At 59.1% G+C, this 22,865-nt stretch overlaps 4 protein-coding genes across 4 annotated transcripts; 3 read left to right on the forward strand and 1 right to left on the reverse strand.

Annotated features, from left to right (window-relative positions):
- Positions 1-1,718: 1,718 nt before the first annotated feature.
- On the forward strand, positions 1,719-17,444 carry CDEST_14229 (Putative AMP-dependent synthetase/ligase domain, Condensation domain, AMP-binding, ANL; the record flags this gene model as incomplete). The annotated part of the gene is made up of 6 exons (XM_062930385.1): positions 1,719-3,204; positions 3,300-3,945; positions 4,016-4,296; positions 4,372-5,786; positions 5,919-14,208; positions 14,311-17,444. The coding sequence occupies 6 exons, from the start codon at positions 1,719-1,721 to the stop codon at positions 17,442-17,444; spliced, it is 15,252 nt and encodes a 5,083-aa protein (XP_062786436.1).
- A 373-nt stretch (positions 17,445-17,817) lies between these two features.
- On the reverse strand, positions 17,818-19,686 carry CDEST_14230 (Putative mycotoxin biosynthesis protein UstYa). The gene is made up of 6 exons (XM_062930386.1): positions 19,219-19,686; positions 18,963-19,091; positions 18,726-18,856; positions 18,508-18,592; positions 18,405-18,435; positions 17,818-18,265 (listed from the first exon to the last, which is right to left on the reverse strand). The coding sequence occupies exons 1-6, from the start codon at positions 19,496-19,498 to the stop codon at positions 17,977-17,979; spliced, it is 945 nt and encodes a 314-aa protein (XP_062786437.1). The 5' UTR covers positions 19,499-19,686; the 3' UTR covers positions 17,818-17,976.
- A 547-nt stretch (positions 19,687-20,233) lies between these two features.
- Positions 20,234-21,247, forward strand: CDEST_14231 (Putative major facilitator superfamily, MFS transporter superfamily). Its single transcript, XM_062930387.1, has 3 exons — positions 20,234-20,606; positions 20,694-20,779; positions 20,921-21,247. Exons 1-3 carry the CDS (start codon positions 20,421-20,423, stop codon positions 21,123-21,125), a joined length of 477 nt encoding a protein of 158 aa, XP_062786438.1. The 5' UTR covers positions 20,234-20,420; the 3' UTR covers positions 21,126-21,247.
- A 1-nt stretch (position 21,248) lies between these two features.
- Positions 21,249-22,755, forward strand: CDEST_14232 (Putative major facilitator superfamily, MFS transporter superfamily). The gene is made up of 2 exons (XM_062930388.1): positions 21,249-21,813; positions 21,906-22,755. Exons 1-2 carry the CDS (start codon positions 21,301-21,303, stop codon positions 22,674-22,676), a joined length of 1,284 nt encoding a protein of 427 aa, XP_062786439.1. The 5' UTR covers positions 21,249-21,300; the 3' UTR covers positions 22,677-22,755.
- The last annotated feature ends 110 nt before the right edge of the window (positions 22,756-22,865 follow it).

The following is a 22,865-nucleotide window of genomic DNA, read 5'->3' on the forward strand; positions in this document are numbered from 1 at the left end:
TCTTTGACAAAGGTGTCATCTTATCTGTATCCTAAAGCCGGAAGGATATCTCGCAAGTTAGTTCGTCGAGATTCCAAATCTACTACTATGCCGTAAGCCACACTCACAGACCGCAATCCCGAACTGGGCGCCAAGGTTTGAGGGATAGACACACAGACATGGATATGCTTACAGGTGCCGGTATGGGAGGCTGAGCTTAGCGTTTGTTGTATTGTTTATCCGTAGTAATTTAGTAATCATTTGAACTTAACTCGGCGCTTGCCGCGGTGGGGTTGATTATACGGGGTTAATTACAGGTAGACAGGGCTGGCTAAATAGAGTTGATTAGGAAAGGTTGATTAGATTGGGGATAATCAAGGTTGGGTAGCATTGCCTCTTGAGGCGTGTCAGGGAAAGTCAACAATGCTGGTTCAGAGTTCCATCAGAGACATGTTAAGCCTTCACATCACCATCGCACAAGTGGGCACAGAGCGAAGCTTCCCGTCGGCAAGCGTAACCATTTTGGAGTTCTTGTGGATAGGAACAGAACATCGTAATGCTTCTATGCCGGTTCAAGGTTAAAACTCCACCGCAGCACTGCACACGGGTACAGTACAGCCTGGCTAACAACGGGTCATCCCTTCACACTATTCTTTTTCCTTTTTAATTACAACGAAACCACTTGGGCTTGTTTTGACAAGGATCAGCCGTTGAAGCCCAGTCTTCATTAAGGAGGACAAATCGTCGTGATGCAGTGATCCGGTTGATACTATGCACAGCCCATGTCGCTTCCGGGCAGGTATACAGACTTGAAAAGTGTTGCAGGAATGGCGTTACCTCGACCGTGCCATACATAGCCTTTGGGGGTTTGGAACAAAATCAAGCTTGGGCCAGCAGCAAAAAGTTACTGTCAGAGTTGGTCATCATATCTCGGTTTTGCTTAGGTAAATATATGGTTGTTTTGGTACGGCGCACGCACGTTGATGACAACGGGCCAGAAGCTTTTCGCAGTTACTGAGATCAGCAACAAATCGCAGCTCATGAAACCACACCCTGGTCTACAGGGTCTGTGGAATAGGGTTGCTGGAACTTGATGTACTATACGTGCGTATCGCAAAGCTGGGGGTTTCGCTTCTGAAGTCGTCCTACAGTACGCATCCGAGGTTAGCCAGCAACAAAACCGATACGATATACGATACACCGTGTTGTAACTAGCCTAGACTGAGTCAGACTTTGGAAAGCAACCAATCAGTCGTAGACTGATGGTTGATGCGAAATCGGACGAACAGAGACACAAACATTACTGCACAGGTACAGCACAGATACAGCACGGCACCAAGTTGGACATCAAGCTGTAGTCACAAACTCTAGACAGCCGGCCTACTACAGCCTTCATAGTACCAACTTCAGTACCAGCTTCTAGTGCAGCCAGCATGGACGCAACGATGATGCAGCAGCTCTCTCGCCACGGCGGTGGTCAAGGATGCATATTCCCACCCCTGCCAGGAGGGCAACCAAGCGACGACGAAGCAAGAACAGCGAGCGTTGACTGGCACGATGAGATAGCCGTCACTAGGAATGACATCAACGCGGCTTGGGGCGTCTTGCTCCATTTGTACTCTGATGCCGACGAGGTCTGCTTCGGGTGGCAACGCAGCGGCCATGGCGGACGAGCGGCTTCCTCCGTCGTATCTTATACCATCCGCGAATCAAACAGGTTAGGGGAAATAGCCACAGCGATGCGCGACAGTGATGGAGCACGGGAGAAGCTTTCTTCTTCCACCGTCTCTTGGAACACGTCTACGCAGTTCACTGCCCAACATGATGACAGAAGCAGCGACGACAAGCAGGGAGACACCGCGGCAGCGTTGCTGATGCTGCTGCTGCCGGGCGTAGATCTTGCTCTGGAAGCCCTTGAGAACCACAATGGCACCATCAGCAACTACCGGATGGCGTACCGTCTGACGCTCATGTCTGATGACGAAGCCCGGAACGTCGCCGCGACGTTCAAGCACATCCTGGCTCTCCTGCACGCGAACCCCAACCAGCGAGTGGCCACCCTCAACCCCAGCGAGAGAGACATCGACCAAATCATGGCCTGGAATCCGTGTCCCGGGACTGGCGACTTGAAGCAGGACGCTCGCCTGATCCACGAGGTCTTTCAGGAGCAAGTCCGCAGCCGGCCGAGCTGGGTGGCCATCGACGCATGGGACGGCCGGATGACATACTCGGAGCTCGACGAGGCATCGGACAGACTGCGAGACAGGCTTCGGCATGCCGGCCTCGGTCCGGGAGACGGCGTGCTTCTTTGTTTTGAAAAGTCGGTGTGGATGTCCGTGGCGATGCTGGCCGTCCTGAAGACGGGGGCATTCTGCTCGAACCTGGACCCGGACTACCCCGAGCATCGCGTGACGCAGATCGCCGAAGCAACAGAGGCAGTATTCTTGGTGGCTTCTCCAGCTCAAGTAGAGAAGCTCAAAGGTTATGAGATATCACAGCAGCTTGGCCTGGTGCAGGTCCCGAGCAACGGCGGGGATGAACATGAACAAGATGCTGGTGATTATCACGCCCGTCATAGCACGAAACAGCAGCACCAACAACACCAACAACAAACAAGACTTTCACCCGACAGCACGGCGTTCATCGTCTTCACCTCCGGCAGCACGGGGGTGCCCAAGGGCATCGTCGTCTCCCACGCCAACGTCTGCACCGCCGTCGCCGCGCTCGGGGACGCGTTCGGCGTGGACGGCACCACGCGGGCCCTCCAGTTCGCCGCGCACTCGTGGGACGTGAGCGTGCAAGACTACCTGGGCTCGCTGCTGCGCGGCGCTACGGTGTGCGTCCCCTCGGACGACGAGCGCTGGAACGACCTGGAGGGCTATATGGCCCGGACGGCGGTGAACTGGGCGCACCTGACGCCGACGGTGGCTCGCACGCTGCGTCCTGGGAGAACGTCCAAGAGCCTGCGGACGCTCCTGCTGGTCGGCGAGCCGATGGGTGACGCGGACATCGCCGGCTGGGTCGAGGCCGGGACCCGGGCTTTCAACGTCTACGGGTGTACCGAAGCTACCTGGGTGCAAGTGTCCAGACCCAAGGATGGCGCACAAGTCGGCCGCGGACACGTGAGCGGGTACGGAATCAACACGAGGGTTTGGGTCGTCCGGCGAGGGGACCAGGCCCTCAGTCCGGTTGGCTGCACGGGGGAGATATGGCTCGAGGGCCCCAGTACGTGATTCCCTTTGCAACATTTCGATATCTGACCTTGGTGATCTGGGGAGACCATAGATGGATCATCTCATGCTGACTGGTAAACGTTCTAGTGGTCACTCAGGGGTATATCAACGTTGATCCGCTCCTTGAACAGAGAAGCTTCCCCAACAGGCCGGACTGGGCGGAGAGGCTTCTTGGACGCACTCACGTTGACGGCAAACACAGATACTACCGCACGGGCGACCTCGGCCGCCTCTGCGCCGACGGCGCCCTCGAGGTCATGGGGCGGACCGACACCCAGGCCAAGCTCGGCGGCCAGAGACTCGAGCTGTCCGAGGTGGAGCACTACCTGAGAGAGGCTTCGGCGTTTCAAGCCGCTTCGGTCTTTATACCCAAGGCCGGGCCGTTTGCCGGCAGACTGACGGCTGTTTTGGGCGATCTGCCTATGGGAGGAAGCATCGAAGATCGTCATAATCACCGCCATCATCAGCTGTCCAAGGCCGAGGAGGACGAGGAGGAGGAGATCCTCGAGCCGCAGCTGTTGCGCTGCTCTCCACCGGTGGCGGCGGAGATTGCGACGAAACTGGGTAAAGCACTACCGAGCTTCATGGTCCCAGTCGTATGGATGAGCATCTCTCGGTTTCCCATGACTGCATCCGGGAAGCTGGCACGCTCTCAGATCCTATCCCAGCTGGAAACCATGTCTGGCGGGGCATCTGACTCTGCTCAGTATGGAGAGTTGGTGAGGCAAGACGAGTAAGTTACTTTTGCACACTGCACATGGAGTTAGGTGAGCCGACGCTGACTGTTTGTGATCTGTTTGCAGAGTCGATGTATTATTACCAGAGACCCCGCCTGGTGATTCAACACCTGGAGAAGAGGCCTTCCTGCAGCATGTCTGTGCCTCTCTGTTGGGCATCGAACCGGCCAGCGTCGACCTCGGCAAGTCGTTTGTGTCGCTGGGAGGCGACTCTATCAGAGCGATGCAGATCGTGGCACGGTACCGGGCCGTTGGGAAGCGCATCACAGTCAGGCAGCTCTTCAACAGCCGATGTCTTCTCGAAGTAGCCGCCCAGGTTGAGGGGCTACAAGACGTATTAGCCGACGGTAAGAGAGATAATGGGACTGATGAGAATCAGCAACCAAGTGAACAACAGGCAATCGATTACACCGGTGGATCAGCAGTCCGGCAGCAGATAGAGGACATGGGCGAGGCCCTGCTGTCTTTGCCCACCATCAACAGCCTCGACGATGTGGAGGATGTGTTCCCACTGTCTCCGATGCAAGACTCGCTGGCGCTCAGCCTCGCGCGGCTGGGAGGCCGGTTCTACATGGACGAGTTCGTCTGGGAGGTTCGGGCCGCGGACGGCTCTCGAATCGACATGGATCGTCTTGAAGAAGCGTGGGAGGCGGTGGTCGCGCGCCACCAGGCTCTCCGGACGATGTTTGTCGAGGTCGAGGTCGACGCTGACGTCCCGGAGAGAAAGATTATAGGATCGAGTATGCCGTTATACCAGGTCGTACTCCGACGGAGCCCGGCAAGCTGCCATCGAGTGCGGGCTTCGAACGACGACGATGTACCACGCGTTGCGCGGGAGCACCCTCGGATGCTGGATACCCTGAGCCATCACCAGCTCATCCACGCCGGTCTTCCTACGCACAGCATGCTGATGGTCTACCACGACGGAGACGGAAACGGAGACGGTCACGGCAGAGTCTGGTGCAGGCTAGAGGTGAGCCACCTGGTGGAGGATGCCATGTCCATCCTGCCGCTGCTCCGCGACGTCTCCCTCGCATACCGGCATTCCACCGAGGGCCCCGGTCCCGGTCCCGGCATCGGCTCACTGACGGTTGGTGGCGAGTTTGTGCGGTATATCCGCAACCGGGAGAGGCACGAAGCAAGCTTGGCGTATTGGAGCTCGTACTTGGAGGGCGCCCAGCCGTGTCTGTTCCCCAGTCTCGTCGACTCGAGCAGCGACTCGAAGCCGGAGCATGTAAGTGACGATGTATCATCAGATGGACGACACCGAGAGCAACACGTCGTACAAGTCGCACTTAACGACCCGAGGACGCGGGGCCTGCAGCAGGCGGTGGCACGTCTGGGCCTCACGCTGCCGACCTTCTTCCAAACGGTCTGGGCGCTGGTCCTCTATATCTACTCGGGGAAAACTGACGTGGTTTTTGGCAACGTCGCGTCAGGGCGGGACGTCCCGATCCCAGACATCGAGGAGGCCTTTGGGTCCTTCTTGGGCATCCTGGTCTGTCGAGTGGACCTCGGCCGTCAACAACAGAAAGATGATGATGATGATGATGATGATAACGATGCAGATGGTGTCGAGACCGAGGAGAGCGGCTCGCCGCGTGGCCCGACACTTCTGGGCATCATGAAGGAAATCCAGCGAGCCACGATCGAAGGGAGCAGCAAGCAGTCGTGTTCCCTCGCGGAGATACAGGAGGCTGCCGATCTGTTCCGCGACAGGAGCTCCAGGGTGCCGTTGTTCAACTCGGGCATCTCGTGCCGGCCGCTCATCACGGAGAGCGACCAGGAGGACTTTGCGTTGCGGTTCCAGCAGATGGACAACAGGGAACTGACCGAGGTGAGTTCGTTTGGTCAAATCAAGCAAAGAGTCGACGTATTAGTGGTTTCCTCTCTATGCCTCTCTGCCTCTCTGCCTCTTGTCCGACAAAAGCAAGATACTGACTGACACCCCCCCGTGTCTCTTACGCAGATGGACCTTGCCCTGATTGTAGAGACGGGCCAGGATGCAATGAGTGTCTACCTCCAATATCAATCATGGTTCCTGAGCGACGCAGCGGCGGCCAACGTCGCCGAGACGGTCAGCCACCTGGCCACGGAGGCCCTGCTTAACCCCCGGAGGAGCATCCACGACGTGGGAAAGGTGAGCCCACGGGACCTCGCGCAGATCTGGGACTGGAACAGGGAGGGCGTGCCGCCCGTCGAGGAGGTGATGCACTCCTTCGTGGAAGAGAGGATGCGGGCGAGCCCCGGACGGCAGGCCGTGTGCAGCTGGGACGGCGACATGACGTACGGCGAGCTGGACCGCGCCACCGGGTGCGTTGCGCAGTACCTTCGGGACTCGTGCGGCGTCGTGCCGGACAGCGTCGTGCCCATCTGCTCCGAGAAGTCGACATGGGCCGTGGTGGCCATGCTCGGCGTCATGAGGGCCGGAGGGTGCTTCGTGATGCTGGACCCAGGCCATCCCGACTCGAGGCTGCTCTCCATCGTTGAGCAGGTCCGTCCGCGCGTGATGCTGTCTTCTTCGAGGCAGAAGGCTCGCCTGGGACGCTGGGCGAGAGACTTGGATCTGTTCGAGTCGAAGGATGGCGGCCCTCCCTCTCCTATATCAGTGCAAGTTCTGGCCATCACGGAAGACTGGGTCAAGCGGCGGATGAACATGACCGAGACCTCCGGCCTTCCGACATGCATATGCCCCGAGGTCCGGCCCCGGCACGCCATGTACGTCCAGTTCACTTCCGGCACGACGGGCGCGCCCAAGGGGGTCGTCATCTCGCACCGCAACTTCGCCACGGGCTTCCGGCGCCACTGCGCGGCCACCGAGGTGTGGCCTCACACGCGGGCGCTGCAGTTCTCGGCCTACAGCTTCGACTCGAGCGTCGGGGAGATCCTCACGACGCTGGCCGTGGGCGGGTGTCTCTGCAGCCCCTCGGACGAGGACCGCAACATGGACATCGTCGCCTTCATCGCGCGCTCCGGCGCCAACTGGGCCGCCTGGACCCCTTCCTTCGCCTCCCTCATCGACCCGGACGACGTGCCGAGTCTGAACGCCATGTGCCTGGCCGGCGAGCCGCTGTCGGCGTCGCTCGTCGACCGGTGGGCGGACCGCGTCTGGATGGTCAACATCTACGGGCCGAGCGAGTGCAGCATGGCCTCGACGGTCAACAACCCGGTCACCCGGGACTCTCTCCCGTCCAACATCGGCCGGGCACACCGCTCCGTGACGTGGATCGTCGACGAGGACGACCACGAGCGCCTGCAGCCCATCGGCGCCGTGGGCGAGCTGCTGATCGAGGGTCCCGTCGTGGCGGACGAAGGATACCTTGGCCGCCCGGACGTGACGAGCCGCGTCTTCATCGGGGCGCCGTCCTGGCTGCGGGGCGGGCCGCATGCCCGCCCCGGCGCGCGCTTGTATAAGACGGGCGACCTTGTGCGGTACAGCTCGAACGGGAGCATCAACTACGTCGGCCGGAAAGACACGCAGCTCAAGATCCACGGACAACGCGTCGAGGTGGGCGACATCGAGCAGCATCTGCGCGTCTGCATGGCCCAAATCGTTCAAGGTGGGGGAGGGGTGTCCTCGCCTCCTCCTGTTGCCGTCGAGCTGTTGCACAAGCAGGAAGAGCAGCAACACGGATCGGAGGTGCTGGCGGCCTTTATCGTTGTTGGCGATGGTGATAGCGATGCCGGTGAGAGCAGGAATGCTTCGTGTGTTAGTGGTGGGAACACAAGACAACAGGACCGGGATCGAAGCAAGACTTCTCTGGACTTGGTTGCTTCTGACCCCCAGACCCTGGCCCGGTTCCGGTCTCTCGTCGAGCGGATCCGACACTCGACGCTGCCGTTGCCGTCGTACATGATACCGCGCATCTTTGTGCCGCTCAAGACTCTGCCGACCACCACGGCCGGCAAACTGGACCGTCGTGCTCTCCACCGAGTCGCGGTCGACATGGGTCGTCAGCGCCTTGTCTCGTTTTCTGTTCAGCCCGACCCGGGAAGCAACAGCAGCAGCAGCAGCAGTAGCAGTGATGCTGTGAATACCGACACTCGCTTGGAAGAACAACAACCGAGTGATTTCGAGCCCTCCTCGGTGGAAGACATCGTGACGGGCTTCGTGGCGAGGCTGCTCGGGTTGGATACGGTTGGCATTCACGATGACTTTTTCAACCTGGGCGGCAACTCGGTGGTGGCCATCCGACTCAGTGGCATGGCACGCAGACACAACCTCGCTCTGAGAGTGGCAGACATCTTTGAGAAGCCTCGTATCATCGATATGGTGGCCAGAATCCGTGCTGCCCGAGAAGCAGCGTCGACGACCAACATCAACGTCAATGGGGAGGAATCTCATATCACAGACAACGGCTCAGTACACCCGCAAAAGGACCAGCAAGACGTGACACCACCACCGTTCCAGCTGCTCCGTAAGAGCAGCTTACTTCCATCAGACGAATCATCATCACCATCCATCGACGATTTCGTACGTAGCGTTGCCACGGAATGCGGCATGGCCGTCGGCGAGGTCGAGGACGTGTTCCCGTGTACGCCCCTCCAGGAGAACTTGATGGCCATCTCGACGCGCCGGACAACGACGACGAGTCCGCAACCGTACGTCGCCCAGCAGGCTTTTCTTCTCTCAGATCGAGTGGACGCGGCGCGCCTCAGAGCAGCCTGGCGGGCCACCCTGAGCAAACACGGCTTGCTGCGTAGCCGTATAGTCTCGACGCCTCGGGGGGGAGTGCTGGTGATGGCCAAGAAACCGGGCCCATCGCAGTGTACCATTTATCATCACGCAGGCTCTCTAGAGAGCTTCTTGACCGAGCAGCAGAACCAGGTGCGTTTCAACTATGGCGGGCCTCTCATAGATATTGCCTTTGTGTACTGTTCCGAGGCCGAGTCCGGCAACAAGCATCGAACCACTGGCCGGGTCAACGGTGGAAGCCGCGGATATATCGTCTTCCGAGCCCATCACTCCATCTATGACGGATGGTCTCTCCAGTTGATCTGGGACGAGGTTGCGTCGGTCTACAGCCAACCACCCCAGTCCCACACGTCCATTAACAAGGACATGATGAACATGGACACGGGAGAAGAGATGAAATACAGCCCACCTTTCCAGACGTTCGTGAGCTGGGTACAGCAGGCGGCCGGTAAAGACTCGGAGACCTTCTGGCGGGAAACACTGGCCGATGCAGATGAGGAAGACAGCAGCACCCTGTTCCCGGCCGTCCCAGCCGGGCATCAGACCTTGGCCCGCGCAAAACTGACCCGTGTGCTTCCCCGACGGCCCCAGATCCCCCGGCACTCGGACTCGAGCGTCACGGTGCCGACGTTGGTACAAGCGGCTTGGGCTGTCGTCCTCGCTCTCTACGGCGGGACCACGGCCGTCACCTTCGGCGCGGTCCTCTCCGGCCGGGACACGCCGATGCCGGGCATCGAGCAGCTCGTCGGCCCCACCATGGCGACCGTGCCGCGTCACTTCCAGGTGCGCCGTGATCAGACCATCGCCGACTTCCTCTCCCGCGCCCACCGGACCGGGTTGGCCAGCACGGCACACCAGCACCTCGGGCTCGACAGCATCCTCCGGCTCGGGCCCGGGCCCCGGGCGGCCTGTGACTTCCGGTCTGTCGTCGTCGTCCAGCCCGCCGAGTACTCGGACTCGCTGTCCGGGGCCCAGGCGAGGATCGGGATCCGCAACGTCGACGACGAGGAGCACAACCCGGCCGCCGACGACGCCTTCCATCCGTACCCCCTCAACGTCGAGTTCTCGCTCCTGCGTGACGGCCGCGTCGCCGTCGAGGTCCGCTTCGACCCGGACTGCGTCGAGGAACACCGCGTGGACAGCATGGTCCGCTGTTTCGACTCGCTATGTCGCGGGATCGGACAGTCCTGCCCGGAAGACACGCTCGCCAGCATCATGAAGAATTTGCAAGATGACCCTGGCTCGGCAGTGTCGTCCCCGAGTCCGTTTGTGCCCTTCACGGAACACTACAGCCGCATGGAAGACGTGATTGCCTACCGTGCAGCACGACAACAGGATAGCCCGGCACTGGTCGCCACGGGAGCCTCGCTGACGTACCGGGAGCTCGAGACCCGGGCCACCCGGCTTGCCCGCCGGCTTCTTGCAAGCAGACACTGCCTTTCCCTGGAGACTGAAGAAGATGGTGGTGATACGGGGGACAACACAAAAGACCGATTCGTTGCCATCTGCATGCCCAAATCCCCCGTCGCCATCGTAGCGATGCTGGCCATCTGGAAGGCCGGCGCGGCGTTCACGCCCCTCAACACATCCCATCCGCCCTCGCGACTGACGAGCATCGTTACCCGGGCCGGAGCCACGCTTGTTCTCTGCTCGCCCTCCACGAGGTCCGTCTTTGATGGCGTCGAGGGAGTCGAAGTCTGGGTGCTCGACGAAGAGTCACTTTCTCTTGACGATGCTTCTGTGGCCGAGGAGGATGAAGACGATGATTACTACGTTCTCCCGCATACTGCACAAGCAAACGATTATAACAACAACAACACCACCACCAAAAACCCATCCATACATAAATCACCCCACCCCGACGACGCCGCCTACCTCCTCTTCACCTCGGGAAGCACCGGCGAACCGAAAGGCGTCGTCGTCCAGCACCGGGCCCTTTGCAGCGGCATGGCCGCCCAGGCGGCGGCCATCCGGTGCACCTCGGAGACGCGCATGCTGCAATGCGCCAACTTCGCCTTTGACGCGTCCATCCTCGAGATCTTCGCGCCCTTGAGCGTCGGCGGCTGCGTGTGTCTGCCCGACGACGCCGAGCGCATGGCGGACCTGGCCGGCTTCATCCGCCGGCACGCCGTCAACGCGTGCACCTTCACGCCGTCCCTTCTGCGCCTCCTCGACCCGGCCGGCGTGCCCGGTCTGCGGACCATCGTCTCGGGAGGCGAGCCGCTGACGAGGACGGACATTGAAGCCTGGCTCGGCGGTCTACCGCGTGAGGAAGACCGGCGGCGGATGTACAACGTCTACGGCGTGACCGAGGCCTGTGTCGTCTCGGCCGCCATGCCCGTGACCCTGTCCACCAGCCCGCGGGCGGTGGGATTCCCCGTCGGAGCTTCGCTGTGGCTCGTCAGCCCCGTGTCCGGGATGCTGGCCCCGCCTGGGGCCGTCGGCGAGCTGTTCCTAGAGGGACCGGCGTTGGCTCGCGGGTATCACGAAGACGAGCCGAGGACTCAGACCTCCTTTGTTGATGACCCGGCGTGGCTCGTCGGCGGTGTCAGCCGGCCCCGGCCAACACGTGTTTACCGCACCGGCGATCTGATGTACCGCAACGGCGACGGGTCGCTTTCGTTCCTCGGGAGAAGAGACGGGCAGGTCAAGATCCGCGGCCAGCGCGTCGAGCCGGACGAGGTTGCCAACATGATCCGTGGCTGGATCTCATCGCGACGGGCGGAGTCCTCTACACCGTTACTCCTCCTGCCCAACGCCGCCGTCACGTCGTTCCGCCCTGCCGACTGCCTCGTGGCCGTCATCTCCAGCTCACAGCCGTTGAAGTGCGATGGTGACGGCAATGGTGATGGTGAAGCTGTCGAAGGAGACCATACCGTTTACGACGTCGAGGGTGTGGCGTGTTCTCTGGCGCTGCATTCCGCTCTGGCAACGTCTGCCGGTCTCGGCAACAAGCCCGGAGCCCTTCATGTCGGCCAACAACAACAACCTTCGACCCTGGCTCTCGAAGCCGCAGAGCTGGACGCTTACTTGCGCCGTCGGATCCCTGAAGTTATCGTCCCCAAGGCCTATATAGCCGTCAACTCCATACCCGTCACCCCGTCAGGGAAGCTCGACGCCCGCTGGGTCCTCAGGTGTCTCGAGACGCTCGCAGCAAAACACGGACTGGTGTTTCGAGGCTCGGCAACGATAACATCATCATCGTCTACTTCAACGATAGATGCTGGTCTGGGGACGACAATCACACACCATCTCTCAGGGGACGCAAAGCTCCTCCAGGATTGCTGGGCCGAGGTCCTCCGCATCCACCCTGCCACCCTGATCGGAGAGGAAGCCGACTTCTTCCACATGGGAGGCAGCTCCGTCACCGCCATCCGTCTCATCAGCCTGCTGCGCAGCCGTGGACGACTGCTTTCATACGAGGCCGTGGTGATGCACTCCCAGCTGGGAGACATGGCAGCCACTCTGGCGCCGCTGGGAGAGGAGCAGCGTTTGTCACAGGGAAATGGTGTGAATGAAGCTCATCTCAGAGTCCCCCGTCCCTTTGAGATGGTTGGAGGGGATGGGGCAAAGCTCGAGTCGATCCTTGACGAACTGATGCTACAATATGGTATAGACCGAGTTCAAGTATACGACGTCTACCCTTGCACTCCGATGCAAGAGGCCTTCATGGCCATGAGCGTCATGCACCAGGGAGCGTACATCTCCTTTCAAACCCTGGAGATCCCGGCCGGGCAGTTCACAGACTTTCAATCAGCGTGGCACTCGATCCACCAGCGCCACGAGCTGCTCCGTACGCGCATCGTGCCCTGGCTCGGCGGCGAGGATGAAGCCAGCCCACAGGGACCCCTCCCTTCTCCCAGCACAGCCTTGCAGGTCGTCATCGCTCCGGAGTACGAAATCCAAGACGCGTACTGGCGACGGGCTCCAGATGTGGACAGCTTCGTCCGCGACGTGAACGAGAGTCACAGGTACGGGCAGCGACTGGTCAAACTGGCCTGGGTGATGGCGGAGGAGGAGGAGGGCGAAAACGAGAAAACAGTCCAAGTCATCATTGCCGCACACCACTCCGTCTACGATGGTTTCTCCATGGCCATGCTCTGGCAGGAGTTGGGAGTCGAGATGGACGCGCTCAGAAAACGCACCTCCAGCGGCACCGCCGGGGGAGTCGTTGATGCTACAGTCGCGCCGAGGAGACCGCCTTTCAGTACTTATATCCGGCATTTGTGCCTCCTGAACCAGACTGACGAGCCAACGGTATTCTGGCGAGAGACGCTTCGCGGGGCCTCGGATGGCAAACTTTTTCCGGTGGTGTCTTCACCCGTTTCCTTGTCATCGTCTTCGGCGGACTCGGACTCGGACCCGGACCCGGAAGACCGGCGGCCGGCGGCGTCATCCACCCGGGGCGGAACGGCCGTCCTTGGCAACAACACCTCCCGGACCAAATTCCGGCTCGTCGACCTGGCCCACGCCGCCTGGGCTCTTACCGTGTCGCACTACACCGCCAACCCGGACGTCGTCTTCGGCGTCATCTCGTCCGGCCGTGAGTCCATCGCCGGATTGTTGCCCGACTTAGATCCGGCCGCACTCGCCGGGCCGACCATGGCGTCCGCGCCGCTACGGCTGCATGTCGACTACGCGCGGCCGACGCACGATTACCTCGAGGATGTGCGGCAGAAGGGGCTCGACCTGGCGCGCTTTGCCCACGTTGGCCTCCAGCGCATCTCCCAGGCGAGCTCGGATGCCCGTCGTGCATGCCGCTTCGAGAGCATCGTCGTCGTGCAGCCTGCGTCGCCGTCTCTGTCGCCCGCCTCCTCCTCCTCGGAAGCTGTCTCTGAAGACGCCGTCGATGTCGAAAAGTTCCTATCCGGCATCAAACAAGTGCAAACGCCCACCATGTATCCCCACCCCCTGATGGTGGAATGCGTACCGCTGCCACCGAACGACGCCGGGCACCGTGAAGTCCGAGTCAACCTCGGCTACGATCCGCGTATGGTCACTGATGAGTTCGCGCACCGGGTTCTGCTCACGTTCACCGGGATCATGTCTCAGCTTGCAAGAGACGACACCATGGGCGTGCCGCTTTGCAACCTGCGAGGCTTGTCAGCCGAAGACGAGGCTCTTCTCCTGGAACGCGCGAGACGTCAAACACCCAAGCCAGTCGACGCGTGTGTTCATGACTTGGTCCGCCGCCAGACGGACTTACACGCCAACGATGTAGCGGTTGATGCATGGGACGGGGCCTTGACCTACGCCGAGCTGACGGCGGCGTCTGTACGCCTCGGGAACAGGTTGAGGGACAGGTTCGGAGACTGCCGCGGCCGAGCATTCCCGATGCTGTGCCGCAAGTCGAAATGGGCCATCGTCGGCATGCTGGCCATCTGGCACGCCGGCGGGCATCTCGTGCCCATGGAGCCTACCCATCCGATTCAGAGGCTGCGGCTCGTGGCCAGCACCGTGGCCGCTTCCGCTGTGCTCGTTTCCTCCGACTGTCTTTCCACCGGTCTGGAAACGGGTTGTCCGTGTATCGTCATTGACGATGACGGTGATGGCAGTGGTATTGGTAGGCATTGTATAGACATGGAGTGGTGTCAAGGTCAACCAGAAGAAGATGAAGAAACGCCAGACCACCACCCTTACCCTAACTCTACACCATCACCATCAGATCTGGCATACATCTTGTTCACATCTGGCAGCACCGGAACTCCCAAGGGCGTCATGGTCGAGCACAGGTCGCTCAGCTCGTCGCTCGTGGCCCTGGGGAGCAGCCACGACATGACGCCGGCCACGCGCACGATGCAATTCGCCTCGTACGCCTTTGACGCCATGCTGGTCGAGATCTGGAGCACCTTGGTCTTTGGCGGCTGCGTGTGCGTCCCGTCGGACCAGCAGAGGATGAACGACATGACTGGCTTCATCACCACTGCCCGTGTGAACCACCTCTTCTGCACGCCGTCCCTGTCTCGGACGATCCCCCCAGACGCCGTGATGCCGTGGCCGCTGGAGAAGGTGAGCCTCGGCGGTGAGGCCATGTCCCAAGGCGACGTGGACCGTTGGTGTTCGCGTGGTGCCTGGCTGTCCAACGGCTACGGACCGACCGAGGCCTGCATCGCGTCGACGGTTCAGGTCATGATCCAAGCCACTCCCATCGGCACCGTGGGATTCCCTCTGGACAGTTGTAGACTCTGGGTTGTCAACCCGCTCAAGCAGCAGCAACATCAACATCAACATCAGCAACAACAAGAACAACATGAACATCATCCCGGCCAATACGAGCTGGCACCGATCGGAGCCATCGGCGAGCTTTACATCGAGGGCGTCAACGTGGCCCGCGGCTACCTCCACGACGAGGCCAAAACAGCCGCCGCCTTCTTGGAGAGGCCGCCCTGGCTCGATGGGCGGCAGACCAAAGACAGCAGCGGCACCACGCCCGATGACGAGAAGCATTACAGGGTGTACCGCACCGGCGACCTGGCGTACTACAACCCCGACGGGAGCCTACGTCTGGTGGGCCGCAAGGACGCGCAGGTCAAGTTGCGCGGCCAGAGGGTCGAGCTTGGCGAGATCGAGGAGGCCATCCGTCAACGTATCCCGCCGTCCATCACGGTGGCCGTGAGATCTTTTGAGACCGCCGGCCATGGTGACAACAGAGGGGATGATGATGATGATGATGATGATGATGATGATGGGGCAAGACGCTTTCCTGACACCGTTCATCCTCAGTCGTCCATGTTGCTGGCCGCCTTCGGGGTGGGTTCAAGTTCCGGCAATAATGATGATGATGCCGGGGAACAAAGAGGGACATGTGTGGTTGAGAACCCAGACACGCTGCTGGCCATGCGTGAGATGATCTCCCGGCTGCAACAAGAGCTCCGGGCAGTTCTGCCAACATACATGGTGCCCGATGGCTATGTGCCTCTCCAGTCTCTGCCCTTCAACAGCTCGGGCAAGCTGGACGAGAGGGCCTTGCGGGAGTGTATCGGGTCGTTGACCCCTGACTTGATCGCCTCCTTCTCAACAATATCTTCCGGTTCCTCTCCTTCTTCTTCAGACGCGTCGCTGCCAGAGGACGGACCGCTGTCGAAGCACGAAGCCCTCCTCGCTGGCCTCTGGATGCGTCTCCTCTCTGCGTATTCCACCCCCGAAGAAAGCAGCAACAGCAGCAACAAAAATACCAACAGAAGAACCACGTTGAGGCGGCGAGACGACTTCTTCAAGCTGGGCGGCGACTCCATCACGGCCATGAGACTGGTGGCTCTGGCGCGGCGGTACGATCTCGGGCTCACTTGGCGAGACATCGTCACAAACCCCACGCTGTCCGCGATGGCGGGTGCCATGAGAGTCAACACAAGCACAAACGAAGACGAGTTGATTCTTACAGACACAAACGACGAAGCTGCCGCTGACGAATGGAAGGCCGAGGCGTTCAAGGCCGTCCACGACGCAGGGTGCCTCCCGGCTGGGGTCGACGTCATTGACGTTCTCCCTCCGACACCCGTCCAAGCGGACTTTATGAACGCCACGGTCTCGTTCCCGGGCGCCCATGTCTCGAGCCTCATCTTCAAGCTCGACGACCCGTCTCTGGACGTGGCCCGGTTGCAGTCTGCCTTTGACCGCTGTGCCGCCTGGTTCCCGATTCTTCGTACCCGTCTCGTCCGGGTGTCCGTCCCGCCGCGGCCCCGTGTTAGCCCGGCGTCTGGAGACAACATTGGGCACGATGAGATGGTACAGATTGTCGTTGCAGAGCCGCCGGCCTGGACCACCACGTCTTCTGGATCACTGGAGGAAGCACTCGAGGCGGAAGCGAGAACGTCGCCCAGCCTGGGACAGGCCCTCTCACGATTCCGCGTGGTGCTACAACAACCGGACTCGGGGGAGGACGCATGCAGAGGAGGACCATGTCCCACGCACCTCATCTGGACGCAACATCACTCTTCCTACGATGGATGGAGTGTGCGGCTGCTTCTCGAGCACGTCGTCAAGGCCTACGTCGACGATGGATACCAGCCGCCGCTGCTGGGCGACCACCTTTCCTTCTCCGCGTTTGCCACCCACGTCCGCCGCCTCAACCGGTCGGCGGCGGCGCTAGCGTTCTGGTCGACGTATCTCGAGGGCGCCAGGCCGTGTTCTCTTTTCAACTACGACCGTGTGGCCGACCCGCGCAGGTCACAGTCCATGAAGCGTCGACTGCCGCTGCCTGCACACGAGACACGACCGGGCAGCACCGTGACAACCGCGACGTACATCGTCGCGGCGTGGGCCACGGTGGTCGGCCGTCTGACCTCTTCACCGCACGATGTTACGCTGGGATACACTCTGAGCGGGCGCGCGGGGCCGCTCGCGGGAATCGAGGGTACCGTCGGCCCGTTGTTGAACAAGATCCCCTTGCGCATCCGCGTTGAAGAGGACGAGGGGGAGGACGAGGAGAAGACTGACGAGCCACCGACCTTCTCGGCCGTCGTTGAGGCGACGCAGAGGGCCCTCTTGCTGGTGTCCGATCGTGCAGACTGTCCTCGAGACTTCAAAGGTTACGTCCCCGGGAACGTCAGGAACCTTCCTCTGGATCTTGTCGTTCACCCACGGGGCACTTCCGGGGGCGTGGATCTGCTGCCGGGGGCCTCCATCGGCTTGCGTGCGTCTGGGGCGCGACTGGTCGCTCCTGCGCCGGGGGCTTTTAGCGTTGAGGTGGTCATCTCGGACGACGGGATCGAAGTCGTCGCTCTGTGGGATGAACGGGCGGTTACAAGGGAGGTAGTCGACGATACGGTGGATGATTTTGCGGCTCTACTTGCGGAATGAGGGGGGGGGGGGGGGGGGGGGGGTTGTCTGGAATGGGGCGTAAGGGTAAAGCTGTACTTGAGGAAGAAACATGTTGACTCTTGAGTCTTTTGTTGTAGTTCATTTTATGCATGTTCAAGTATGTATGTATGTTGTTTTGTTGTATTTGTACATGCTGTATCCTATGTTGTAGAATTGTACCTCTTTTGTTTGCAACCGTCAAAAAAGAGAGTTGATGATTTGGTCTTGGTCATGTTATTCAGAGATAGAAACTCATGAAACGACATCATGCTGGTTGGACCTCTCACAGACGGTGTGTATCATGGTCTTTTCGCGCAAACTGAGTCTTGTATATCATTAGAAACTTTTGAGTCTGGCCTGGCCTTCACTCACTCACGGCCCTAACTGCTCTCAGCATGAATGTTTGTCAACTTGATGCTATTCTCTTGCTGTCGTTGATTCTAACCACGCTTTAGAGTAGCCAGGGACAAACAATATGGAATGATTATGGTAAATCCCCGTAAAAAGGTAACAACAGCAGGGCTGCTCGAGTTCACTGTTGACCCGCCGTCTTATCAAACCCAATAATCTCGACACCGTGTCCATCCTCGGCAAATCTAAACTTGAGCTCCTCTTGCGGTCCGCCGTCCACTCCACACGACCCGTTGCCGTACAGAGGATGGCCCGGGAACAGCGTCATGTTGTCCAGCGCTCGCGAGCGGGCCCAGCCGTGCAAGGCGTCCCAGTCGCGGCAGACGTGCATGGTCGAGAGGTCCGGTTTGTCGCCGCACCTGTTGGTGTACCAGTGGATCGAGTATAGTGTCGGGTCGGCGTGGCACATCCTAAGAGATGGGTAAGCAACGTACTTTATCAAATATGGCAGCTTCCTTTGGGTGAGGCTTCGTGACGATGACAGGCAGGCTCGGAGATTTGAGGAAATACAGCGAGGGGAGACGGCGGGATAACAGCGGGTTTGCTTACACGGAGTTTCGAAGTATCTCGAGGCAATGGTCTAGAAGGAAAGCAGTTTGTCTCGTTATCACAAGTCCTGGCGACGGGAATCATCCAGAGACAATAAACATACCGAAATGTTTCCGCTGATGTCCTTTTGCCTCGGGCGTGCTGTTGGGGTAGTAATGCTCTGACCACGACCACTTTCGTAACCAATCCTGTATGTCATCACACCCGCCCTCTCGTCAGCGATAACATGGCCTTGAACTTCTGGCTGTCCCCCTTCGGCAAACATGTGGTGTAACCGCATCTCCAGCTTCAGCGACGTGGGGGACGTAGGATATCACGTACCAGACAATGAAGCTCATGTCCCACGGTCATGCCACCGAGGTACAAGCCGTCGCTTCTAGGGATGGGGAACCCGTTGTAACCAGCGCCGAATGCCGTTTCAAGCTCATCCTTGGTGATCCAGAACATGGCGGCTGTAAAAATAAAAGCAGCCAAGGGTCAGCATCGACTCGAGCGAGGATATTGGGGCCTGGGGTGTAGACAGTCCATGATTAGTTGCGCTAACTAGGAAAAACTCACTTCGTAGCAGCTCTTCCCAGGCCTTTTCCACCTCCTGTCCAGGCGGACCGTTGTATGGCGTGACCGTTCCCTCGACGACTCCCTCGAACTGCTTGAGGACGAAATGGCTTGCGGCATCGTTTGCGGGTGCTGTGCTTGAGTGTTAGCATCCTCGTCTGCACGCAGATACTGAATACCAGTCCACTGGGGTCTGTGGCACTCCTCGACTGCATGGAATCGCAAGAACGTGTTGAAGGTGTGAGAGATGACTACTAACAGTACGGTGGCTTGGGAGATGCAACGCCGAGGTAGCGAGTCGTGTGCAACAAAAAGGCAATATTGGCGACGCCTAACAGGAGATGGACACAAAATGGCCATGGAACCGTGAGACACGCCGGCAACCGCCTGTATCGCTTGTTCCTGCGCCGCCTCTCGGGTGCATTTGTGATGAGCGGCTGGTCGAGGTCGGTCTCCTTTGCGTCGGTGTCGTATCCATCGACAGGCCGGTCATCCGAGCCCGACCGCCGGCCGTCATCCGCGGCAGATGTATCAAGCATTGGAACGGCAGTAGTATCGGGGGACTATGACGTGGTGGAAATCGAGATTCCAACTCGGTCATCTATCGCCGGGTTTCCCTTCAACCTGGTGTTCGGATGACAAGTCAGGTAGACGGGGGTTTGCAACTAGCCAGAGTAACAAGAAACCATCACGTAGGACTCCAAAGCATCCATCCACTCAAGCACGGTCCAGCATTTGATTTGAATGAGAAGAGAGCTGCAGCAGGATGAATCACATGGCTTATCAAACACACGAACAAGTCAAGAAGGGTTGGAAAGTATATCCAGAACGCCTAGGTGTATTCTGAGTTGTGATACGGGGATCAACATAAACCACAAAACCTTCAAGCCCAAGTGTAAGTGTCAAGGCTCAGTCAGGTCAGGCCTACGCAAGGTTGGACGATTCTCAAATTTGACTCACTCGCTGCTCTCTGATTCGAAAGGCCGGCGCTGGGTGGTGGAGACAATGGCATAGACGGAAAGACTTAGGAGCCATACATTGTTGATTCATTACCTAAGTCGACATTCACTTGAGTGGACGTTCTCATGTTGCTGAGGTGAGATTCCGTCGAGTTATACTTTGGACGCGCCTGATGCTGACGTGGGCAAAAACAGGGTTGCCACATCACAGGGATACCCTTTGCAACAAAAGAGGAGAAAGGAGAAACGAGAATAGAAGGGGAAAATAATGACGGAAAAAAAAAAGCAAAAGGTTGATCGCAACAGCAGGTTAATTATGAGTGGCTACGGAGGTTAGAGAAACTCCCTGTTCGTCCGCAGCTCTCCCGTTCCACCGTGGATATACATCACTTTGAGCGTCTCCTCAAGCCTGCCACATAGCTGCATACATCTCGACGGCGGACGACGCCCCTAGTTCACTGCTGAGAGTATCCATCATCGACGCCGCTTTCAAACCCTCAAGATGCATTCACCCCAACCGAAAGGAGAGCCTGTCGACGTCGACGGCCGTGCCAGTACCAGTGACGCCGGATCAGATGCCGGTGCAGCGCACGCGGGTCAGAATGATATCGAAGCAGCCTACATCTCCGGGCTGCCCCTCATCATCATGGTCGGCGTGCTGTTCCTCGGGCAGTTTGTTATTGGCCTGGTAAGCCCTTCCTTGGACGGAGCATCCATCTCTACGTCTTGACGCCGTTTTCATGACGCTGATTGGTTCCTTCATCTCTAAATCAAGGACTCGATTATGGTTGGACTCCTCGTTCCGACGTTGATCAACGAGTTCGACTCCGTGGCGGACGTCGGCTGGTACGCATCGATATAGTAAGTCGGAGTCCCGTCCTGTCCATCCTCTCTGCACGAGGCACGACGTGCTGTGTGGGATCAAGACCATCAATCATGGATGCTACACTACCGTCTACAATAATGTATGCATGAACCTCCCTTTGCTGAGGCTCGCCCCAGCATGATGACGATTGGGGCCATGGCACCGACACTCGGCAAGATCTACACCGTCTTCCCCGTCAAAACCGTCTTTCTCGGGGTCTCGGTAGCCATGCAACTGGGTTCCCTCCTTTGCGCGACGGCCAAGTCGTCCACGGCCTTCATCGCCGGTAGAGCCGTCACCGGCTTCGCAGCGAGCGGCCTTCTCTGCGGCACTCAGATGTAAGGGCATTCCCCATCTCTCTCTCTCTCTCTCTCTCTCCCTTTTTCCCCATCACCTCTCTCTCGTCGTCGCATAACCGGTGCCTTATTCTACACATTTTCGTGGTGTGCCTGCGCAAGTACTTTGGAGCTCATGCGTATTTATCCTCTTTCCCCCCGCTTGTAGAATCACCGCGTCCATGGTCCCCCTACATTTGCGCCCTTGGTGTCTCGGCGTCGTGGGATCCGGCGAGATCGTGGCGACCATGGCCGGGCCGGTCATGAGCGGCTTCATTATCGAGCGGTTTGGGTGGCCCTGGTGCTTCTGGATCAACATTCCCGTCATGGTTGCCCTGATAGCCATGGTAGCACTGTTCTTCAAGCACGCCGGCCAGGCCGTTGGGCCGCAAGACGCGTCCCTGAGGGAAAAAGTAGCCTTGCTCGACCTCCCTGGAGGCGCCGTCTTGGTGGGTGCTACAGTATGTTTGCTGCAGGCGCTGAGTGCCGGCGGCGTTCGCAACTCTTGGACGGATGCTCGCGTCTTGACGCCCCTGATACTGTCCGCCTTTCTGTTTGGCATCACGGTGATCCACCAATACCGCAAAAAGGACAAAGCAACGATCCCTCCACGCCTGTTCAAGAATAGAGCCTACGTTGCCTGTCTGTTCTACGACATGTTCTTTGCCGGAGCGCAGCTGAACCTGTTCTACTATGTAAGACACGCGGCCGTGAAAAACAGTCCGAGGACGTGGCTGGCTAGTTTGACAAGCCCCGAAGCTGATTTGTTGTCTCGTCTTTCTTGCAGTTACCGTCCTGGATACAGGGAATAGCGGGCTCGACTCCCGATGAAGCGGCTCTCGAGATGATGCCCGCGCTGGCGGCGTCCATTGTCGGCGGCTTTACCAATGCCGGACTCGCCGCCTTCCTCGGTACCCTGCCCCCGGGCACGATGATGGGGACGACCTTGGTCTGCGTCGGGTCCGGTCTGCTGTTCTCGTTGAGGCCGCGGACGCTCAAGTCGCTGTGGATGAGCTACGAGGCCTTGTTCGGCTTCGGCTGCGGCATCTGCACCCAACAGGCGACCATCGGTGCCCAGGCGGTCCTCTCAGACGCCGATATCCCCATCGGGCTCAGCATCATCATCATCGGGAAGCACATAGCCGCGGCTGTATTTATAGCCGTCGCCCAGCATCTGTTCGTGACGCGCCTGGCGCCGCTCTCGGAGCTGTTGCCCGACTTTGACGTGGCGTCCGGGGCCAACATTGGACACGACTATCTCCGGAAGACTGTGCCGGCGGACAAGTTCGACGGTGCCCTTGGGCTGTACAACACCGCTCTCACCACGACATTTGCCTTTTCCCTCTTCCTCGGGTGCGTGGCGTTTGTGTGTCTCTTCTTCATTCCGTGGACGCCCCTCAAGAAGCGGCCGGAACAAGATGGCTACGAACCTGCGAACGACTTTGAGCTGGATTCCGTTGCGTCCGAGACCGACGCGGAGCCAAGGGGTCTGAGGCAGGACGATTTTGGCGGGTATACAGGCAGAGCGGGCAATAAGGAAGTTGATGTATCTACATAGACAAGACGCCCTATACAAGCAATGTAGGTGTTATGTATGAGTCTATAACTCCATGCTTCTTAAGCATTGCTTAAGTCCCAGATAGTGAAGCTATCATCAAACGTCTTTATAAATGGACTAACACCTAGAAACATGGACATATTTGTCTCATACAACAACTTGAAAGAGAAAGGTTTCTTATTTCGGTAT

The sequence above is a fragment of the Colletotrichum destructivum genome, chromosome 9 (assembly GCF_034447905.1).
Source record: "Colletotrichum destructivum chromosome 9, complete sequence".
Taxonomy (NCBI): domain Eukaryota; kingdom Fungi; phylum Ascomycota; class Sordariomycetes; order Glomerellales; family Glomerellaceae; genus Colletotrichum; species Colletotrichum destructivum.

Coding starts and splice junctions, on each gene's coding strand:
- CDEST_14230 (XM_062930386.1), bottom strand. CDS start 19,498: ATGCTTGATACATCTGCCGCGGATGACGGCCGGCGGTCGGGCTCGGAT. Junction 18,593..18,725: donor GACATGAGCTTCATTGTCTG/GTACGTGATATC, acceptor GATGACATACAG/GATTGGTTACGAAAGTGGTC. Junction 18,266..18,404: donor GAGATACTTCGAAACTCCGT/GTAAGCAAACCC, acceptor CCCATCTCTTAG/GATGTGCCACGCCGACCCGA.
- CDEST_14231 (XM_062930387.1), top strand. CDS start 20,421: ATGCATTCACCCCAACCGAAAGGAGAGCCTGTCGACGTCGACGGCCGT. Junction 20,607..20,693: donor GGCAGTTTGTTATTGGCCTG/GTAAGCCCTTCC, acceptor CTCTAAATCAAG/GACTCGATTATGGTTGGACT. Junction 20,780..20,920: donor GGCTGGTACGCATCGATATA/GTAAGTCGGAGT, acceptor GGCTCGCCCCAG/CATGATGACGATTGGGGCCA.
- CDEST_14232 (XM_062930388.1), top strand. CDS start 21,301: ATGGTCCCCCTACATTTGCGCCCTTGGTGTCTCGGCGTCGTGGGATCC. Junction 21,814..21,905: donor AGCTGAACCTGTTCTACTAT/GTAAGACACGCG, acceptor TCTTTCTTGCAG/TTACCGTCCTGGATACAGGG.